This window comes from Mizuhopecten yessoensis, unplaced genomic scaffold, assembly GCF_002113885.1.
Source record: "Mizuhopecten yessoensis strain PY_sf001 unplaced genomic scaffold, ASM211388v2 scaffold2329, whole genome shotgun sequence".
Classification (NCBI taxonomy): Eukaryota; Metazoa; Mollusca; class Bivalvia; order Pectinida; family Pectinidae; genus Mizuhopecten; species Mizuhopecten yessoensis.
The window spans coordinates 4,504,647-4,513,064 of NW_018404492.1; the positions used below are offsets into that span (position 1 = coordinate 4,504,647).

The 8,418-nt window shown below is 34.6% G+C and overlaps 1 protein-coding gene across 2 annotated transcripts in view; it reads left to right on the forward strand.

Annotated features, from left to right (window-relative positions):
- LOC110445638 overlaps nt 1–6,901 on the forward strand; it is a 21,304-nt gene extending 14,403 nt beyond the window's left edge. For both annotated transcript variants that reach the window (XM_021490350.1, XM_021490351.1), the window contains exons 11-12: nt 425–488; nt 2,388–6,901. In XM_021490350.1, the coding sequence (XP_021346025.1) occupies nt 425–488; nt 2,388–2,519 (196 nt within the window). In that variant the 3' untranslated portion in view covers nt 2,520–6,901. The remainder of the gene's footprint in view (nt 1–424; nt 489–2,387) is intronic.
- Nucleotides 6,902–8,418: the final 1,517 nt, after the last annotated feature.

An 8,418-nucleotide genomic window follows, 5' to 3' on the forward strand; every position in this document is an offset into this window, starting at 1 on the left:
GGGTTAATCCGAACTGGCAACCCTATTCTCTGGTGGCAGATAATTTCTTCCTTAAATTCTCAATTTCAGCTGATCACATTACACCAAATACTGTACAAACTGTTCCTGCCATTGTCTTTTTAAATGTATAAAGTTGTTTTTCATTATATTTCTGTTGGTCAATGTTACAATTAGATGGCCATCATGGTCCCAAGTATGATAATACATTTCTGATGCAAATATGCGATACAGGCCAAATGTGTCTCTTGCTTTGAATGATCTCTGGCCATGGTTGCCTGCCTTTATGAATTGACCTCGACACATTTTCAACAAAAGTGATATTTTCCTTGTTTTATATACTGTTTGTTATCTTAATTAATTCTATCGTGTCCCCTCATCAATAAGTCACGTTGATGTAGTTATTCACTTATAGGTTATTTTTCAGGTTAGCTGGCATGCAGTTGCTGAATGGAGAACTCCTAACCTTCCTCTATAAGCTGTTTAGAAGAGTGAGTGGCGAATAATGTTTTAAGAAAATTAAACACATGAGATTGTTAAGATAGAACCATTGTAGCTCACCAGCCCATAGTGGTTTGTAATGAGAGCATTCCTGGACCAAGTGGTCGCCATGTTGTATATGGTACAGGGACTGTGGTGGCCGAGTAGTCACATGTAAGGCGTTCGACCTTCTATGGCGACGTATGGCTGTCTATAGGATGTAAAACAAAAACATGCAATTTTTTAGAGACAGATGGACAATGACTTTAGGGTTTGATTTTGGTTTGGTTTTGTATGGTTTAACAGGTTTACTTTAATTTGTTTTAAAGGGTCCCTGAACCAAAGTGACCCTATTCTCTTTTTTGGAGGGGGAGAGGGGGAGACTAAATGTAGGAATTAGAAGGTAATTTCGTCTAGTTTCATTTGAAATGTGCCTTGAAAATGATTGCCATTCCAGAGGCAGGGCCCATGAGGGGGAATAAGTGTCAATTTTAAAAGGCTACACTTCAGTTCAAGTAAACGGATTTAACCTATAAAAATACTTGATTGATTCCTTGATCAAATTATCATCAACCATTTTCTGTTTCGCCAATGCCCCCAAGATCTTATTTGAAGGCTGCAGAGGTTAAAAAACAAAAAGTCAGCGATTTTCAAAAAACTGTTACAGGACTATCAAAGCATTAATTTTTCTCCTGCAAGAAAATGGCTATACATTTGTTAATCAATACATAAGGAAAAAGTATGCACGTCGCACAGACTGAAGACAGGACATTAAAATATTGTACATGTAACAAATTTGATAAAATCATAGATACATTGAAGTTATGCATTTTGAAAACTGCTGATAAGTAATGGTTTAGTTTCATAATGCTGACAAGTTAATGAAAGATATGTTTATCACACAGAAATGTTGTGATAAATTAGTGCCGAGATTACTTGTGTAAATATTTGCTTATTCATGAAAAACTTTGTTTCTACCATCTATTATTAAATTTATATTTCGAATTGTTCATATCTAACGACTCAAGTGCGACTTAATGCAGAACACGTTTAAATGACATTTAGACAGAATTAGGCTATATACATGTGACATTATTCTTAATTGTAATTACTGTATATCCTTTGTGACATTTGAGATAAGACTCATGTGTGAAGTTTGTATATCCCAAAGTACGTACTCTCTGTTAACTTACTTCATAACTCATTACTATTGTCCATCACATTACGCAACAGGATTAGTGTAATAGCCTTTCCTTGTGGACACGAGTAATTGATCTAACAATTAGCGACACCTGTCACTTACACATCAGGTACATTTTTACCTTTATTGTACGTACATGTATTTAACTGTGATATGTTGTATTGTAAATAATAAAACTAGTTAGGGTCTAGACTCTGTACGGAACACTTCGGGTGTATTTTGGACACTCCAGAATTTCCCGCCGTCAAGTTAAAAGTTATATATTATCTCTCATAAGTTATATATTATCTCTCATTAAATTTTAAAGTTAAACTTTTATCAACTCTTACGTCATCATTTCAACAAGACAAAGCGTGCAGAAAAACCTAATGATATGTTACTGTACCCGATTTTCGATCACTTCAACTTCGTCAGTCGGGTGGTGCAGCAAATGGATAGTGCACTTGCCTTTTACGAAAACTGCTGGGGGTTGACTCCCGGATTTAACGTGAAAGGGTATTAGGTCATCTGCCCGACCACGTGAGTGTTCCCCTGATACTCTTGTTTCCTCCGACATTAAGACCCCCAGTCAAACAACTCCCACCAGAGTGGTTAATATTAGCTGGAAACACTTGCTATATAAGTGTTCTTATTATTGTAAAGTTAATAAAGTTCATATATTTATGTTAAATCTTTGAGCAGTTTATAATGTTTACCTTTATTGATTTAGGCTCCCGAGTTTTTCTATCGATGCCTGGAAAAACGGCTTGGCTTGAAGTCTCTCGAAGATTTAATGAGATTCACGGATGCACTGGAGAAGCTGAGTGATGAACAACCAGAAATAAACCAACTTCTGCTGTGATTTAAAGATAAAACACATGACACAATCCAAATAATCGTGTAAGAGAAAACATATCAACCAACTTCTGCTGTAGAGTCATGAACCAAAACATAAAAACCTACTGCTTTGTGGTGTGTGTGACAGAGTTGAATAACCAGACATTACCAGCTCTAGCTGTGTTAGTGAAAAACAACAAGTTATGTATATAATTTTTCACTTTCAATGCGATATTTCAAAAGGGATTCTTGTAAGACGTAAAATGTGCTTTTTGCAAATATCTTTATTTTAACCTAGGAAAATTTCCCCCTTTAATTATTATAATTTGTGTTGTATGGTGTTGGTAAAAAAAATGTCAGCTTTCTTTTCAATAAATCTTATTTTACTTAACCCGAACAAAGATGCAGCGATAAATGTAAGTTAAGAAAGAGACGTGATACTAATAATGGTAGTTATTTATGAAGCATAATACAACTAGCCTTTAAACAAATAGGAATGGACCAAGTATACATATTTTAGCATACACATTTTTTAAGTATACAATTGTGCATGTATACAAATGGACATTTATACTAACGAACAAAAATATCGATTAAATTCAACTAAGCTGAAAACAATAACTAAAACTCCAAACACAAGAACATAATCAGCTGGTCAATACCTGAATGTAATCTCTGATCGTGTACAAATGTACTAGTGAATGCTGTCATCCCAATTTGTTCTATACTTACAAATATTGCTTGAATATTAGATCACGCTTAAATTCGTACATTTTCTACAATTGTTGTATTACCATTGAGACAAGGTTCACCAATGATTTGAAGGTCAGTGCCAATTACGTTCATAACAGATTTTAATGTCAATTATATTCTACATAAATATGTAGCGACAATGCCAAATGTTGTCAAACAAGGCGTATGACTCTCTGTCGTGCGTTAATCTGTATATCATATCACCGATGTGTGTAAACTGTACATAATTGTTATTGTTTGTACATGAACATTCTATTTTTCTTAGTTGTTTTTCAAAACTAATATGATGTTTAAATGTGATATAATTTTTCCAGTTTTCCAATATTTGACATTTATATTTATCAATTATTAGTGCTATAACAATTATGATGAAATCCCGGTGTAAACAATTAAGTTGATGTATTTCACACCTTTTATTGACATATTAGTACAGTATTAGTCAGATCCGAATAATCACAACGATCAATATACTCGACTTGACGGTAGTACTGTAAAATCATAAATTTTCGTGGGAGTTTAAATTTCGTTTATTTCGTGGATAACAAAAATCCACGAAATGTAATCCCCACAAAAACAAAAATTTGGTATGATATAGATAGGGGAAAATCAGAAATCGGCGAAATATAAAGTCCTTGAAACAGGCTTGTATAAGAAAACCCACGAAATTTTAACCCCACGGAAATAAATGATTCTACAGTATACTGTGCCAAATACATGTCAAAACATCAGGCCATACATGTATAATTTCAGCTTTAACATAATTTTACAGTTTTTACATTTTTTTATTAATTGAGTAACATCGTAATAAATGACTATTGATACTTATGAAATCAATCGTGTAGAAACCTGGTAGCTTGTTTCGTGTATTTACAACATGTATTGACAAGCATGTAAAATGTTGGTCAAATAGAATCAATTAAAAATGCATACCTTTTGATTATCGTCTCTACAGATCAGCATATTTGGCACTTGAATATTTAATTCTAGTTGTTTTTGAACAATACATTCCTTATTGTTACAGTTTGAGACTATTTTTACAGTTGTACACTTGTTAAGATACTAGAGGTAGTGTGTATATGTAAACACATTTTATAAAAGATTACCTGTAATTTGTATGTGTAGATGAATCTTGCTAGTGTCATCAGGTGTTGTTTTAAATTAATGTCAATCAAGCGAGTGTAGAACATGTTACATTAATGTTATCAAGAGCACACCTGTATATTCGGAGGTGTTAGAGAGTAGTTTCGCTACTTATTAATTCTTTCAGCCTGACGGTCATGCATGACATCGCTAAGTACAGTTACATGTAATTCTTATGCAAGTTCTTGTCCTTTTAAGTAAGCTACTAGCTATATATTAATCACACTAGTCTTATGGTCCGCGGTGTGTTAGATAATCTAACAGTTTTGTAAACTTTGATACAAGTTGTCCATCATTTAAAAGTGAGGTTATAATAAATCGTCACGTGATAAGATAATGCGTGTAGGCATATTAGAAAAGGGAAAATATAAGGAATAATTTCTAAGACGTACGTTAAAGACAATGCATGGGTTGACAAGGTTTCATGATTGAACTATTTGTTTCAATTTAGATTGATCAAAATTGAGTGACTCTGGTCTATTAGAACAGTTGGTTGAATTTTCTGTCGTTTACTTTCATTTGTGGCAATTGTTTTTGTCGTTTCGATAGGACCATGAAAATGATAACATCGAAACATTAACGATTTCACCGACACCACCTCAGGCATATTAACAGACGAAGGCTATTTCTACCTGATAATACATACAATATCTAGTGAAACCCCCGTCCAAGTTTCATGCTATATGGGTTGTGTTGGAATTGATACATGGTGTTGTTAAAATTATTCTTATTAGAAAGTACTATGTAATATGGCATAAAACATGATAAATAAAGATGACTAAGGGTTATGCCGTTTGTGTATCTACAGACACCGCTAATCAATGAAGTGATATTTTCATAACTTTACTACTCCGTGTATCAAATGAATCTCATTATTATACTGTGATATATAATACGAGTTTTAAATAGTGTTAATATCTCACTTGTGCCATAAGCATATGACAATGTTTACTTTTTACGTGCCATATTCTTCAAATAATTAATTGACCTAATTTTTTTATTTCAAATTTTACGTGTGTCAATTTGATAATACTCAATGCTTTTTCTAATCAAAGTGCCATTTTAGAGAGTAATTCAGTGATTTTACAACTTGTAGAAAATTTTGTATTTCTATAATCTCAGCGCTGATGTATTTTTTTGTGTGAGGTTAAGTAATCTCGAAATTTACATTTATTATATATTCTTTATTTACATTTTTATATCGTGTAGTAATTTGAACGCTTGGTACTATACTTAGTATCGAGGTTTCATTATTGGAAAGTATTATATATGATTGATTTTAAACAGTTACAGCATTACATCTGTACATATATATGTACGTACTCTGGTCTGCGTAAGCTAATAATATATGCAATGTATATGTGTAGCGTTAGACATGTCATACCCTGTTCGACTGTTGACGAACAAATAATGATATGTCAAACTAGACCCAGATAGAAAACGTGTTCTTTTTTACATAACGTTTTCAACTTGATGACATTAACTTTACTCGAAAGGCTCAAGTACACTACAACAAGGTAAGTTAAACCACCTATCTATTTGATAATCAGTGTGTGAACATAAGCATGTTCAGACTGGGTGTACATTTGTAGACATTTTTCATGGTTTTGTTACCTTTTGTTAATCTTGGATGTGCTTATAGGGAAGGCAAAGCTCATGTGAGCTACGGCATGATAACTGTTGTAGAAAAACACTTCGAGAGAGACATTAGAAATAACACATAACAATGAAATTTTAAACCTACTTTCAAATGTTCTATAGATCTATGTTAATTCACCATTTCCTCTATGAAACCTCTGCTTTCCGTCCGTTCTCGGTCATTTTTTCAATATTTTGACTTATTTAATAGTCCGCAGACAAAAGTTACCAGTATGATTAGGTAATTAAAACCAGTCCAAGTGGTTGATCCAAGGATTGCAGCCCGTCAACGGAATGAAGATATCAAATACTCAACCTGTAGAATTAAGTCTTCTTCACAGTCAAGATATATACTGCACGAATTTCCTTAACAAACTGACTTACTGGATTTTAAGTATCACTTTCTTAACACAAGGCCTTATATATATATAGTGTTCCTAAGATTTCTAAGTTGGACTTTAAACCTTATAGAAATGTCAAATATATGATTGTGCGATACAGGACTGATGTGTCTCTTTTTATATCTCAATACGAAAGTTTTCAGCCCCACATAATTAAATTATGATGACCTGTGATGGCGTGCTTTTGTTGTTATACATGTCTTTGTGTAGCTGACCTGTAATCCAATTCTTTGCTGACTATATACCCTACGACCATATAGTCGTACGGGGTGTTGGTGACAATATTATTCTCCATGTTGACATTGATGATACATTGTGGAGAAAACTTCTTGATGCTGGTGTAAATGCTAAATGGTTTTTTAAGAATGCTACATGTTTCTCTACTAATACTGATGCAAATGCTTTTTTTAGTATGCTATATTATTCATGAGTTGTGATTGTTATGTATTTGTAAAATACTCATTAAAGCATCTGCCATATAACACATTGTGTTAACATGTAGTATGTCAGCTATAGATAATCGTCGTGCGAAGAACAGGGCCCGTATTCACGAAACCGTTCTCTGCTCAAGCCAACTTCCTTGAAACTCTCTTAATCCATGTAACGCGGTCAACAGGCCAATTAAGTGCATATTGAAAACAGTATTTGAATTTCATTCTCTCCAAACTCCTCCATATAAATGACCAAATGTGACTGTTTTGTATCAAGTTATCAGGGACACAAAAAAGGTATATTGGGCTTGAACATAGAATGTGAATTTGAGCATGAAAAATAGAACCTTACATGGGTCTGTTCCGTGGACAGGGATATTTCAACCATAGTGTAAAAATTTGGCTGGTCAGCACGCTGTCCAGACAAACTCTTACACGAGGGTTTATATTAATAGAATACCTCACCCCCTTATGGGTGAGATAGGGGAATCTCAGTCCGAGGGGGAAGATTCTTAAGTTGCCAAACACGAGGCTTTGCCCTCGGGTTGAGATTCCCCTATCTCATCCTCAAGGGGGTGAATGATTCTTTTTCTCACACCCTGTTCAATCATTGTGTATCATAAACATAATGTAATGTTAACGTTACAGGCTAAGCCTCGGGTCTCCTGCTCAATATTTTATCTCTTGGGTTTGAATTACCTTATCCATACCTCACATCAGGGATGGATTCTATTAATCGCACACCGGTAAAAGTGTTGATACACCTGTCCAGATATCTCACACCTGTAGAAGTGGCGGATACACCTGTACCTTTATTCTCTTCCACTAGCTATTAAGAGGAATTCCAACCTCAAACAACTAAAACCATAGTACAATCCTCTGGTAATAATTGAATACGCTAAACATGTTGTAAACATTAAAGCTCAGAAAAGTGCGATAATGTTAATAACATTTCTAGCTTTTATTATAACAACATTAAATGTTAAGAAAGGACACTTGATATGAAGTTCAAGGTCATAGGTCTATGGTTTTACACATTCAGAATGTACCAGTAAAATCTATCACTCTGACGTTTTACTCTGATTTTTGTACATCCCCTTAGCAACAATCATCTACATTTGAGGCTAGTATGCCTTTCCACACCTAGTTAACAGTTCATAGGAAAGCACGGTAGTCTAGTTGTACTTGTTGGACGCCGGGCTCGTGACCGAAGGGTTGCGGGTTCGAGTCACGGCACGGCACTGTGTTGTATCTTCGAGCGGGATACTTTACTCCGCTTGTTCCAGTCTACTCAGCTGTAACTGTGTACGTGGTTGGGCAGTGCTAGAATTGTTGAATGCTAGCTGTGAGCGCCAAATGGCAGCACCGGTTGTATGCTCCCCAGGGAGTTGAGAAAGATATTGGCTGGTTGCGAAGGCCCTATAGCCACGGATAATAATTTGTGAACCGATTTTGAGACGACCTACGAAGTAGGTTGTGATAAAGGGGTATACAAGAACCTCGGATTATTATTATTAATTAAAGAGAAAATAAGCCCCGCATGACGTAAGTATATAAATAA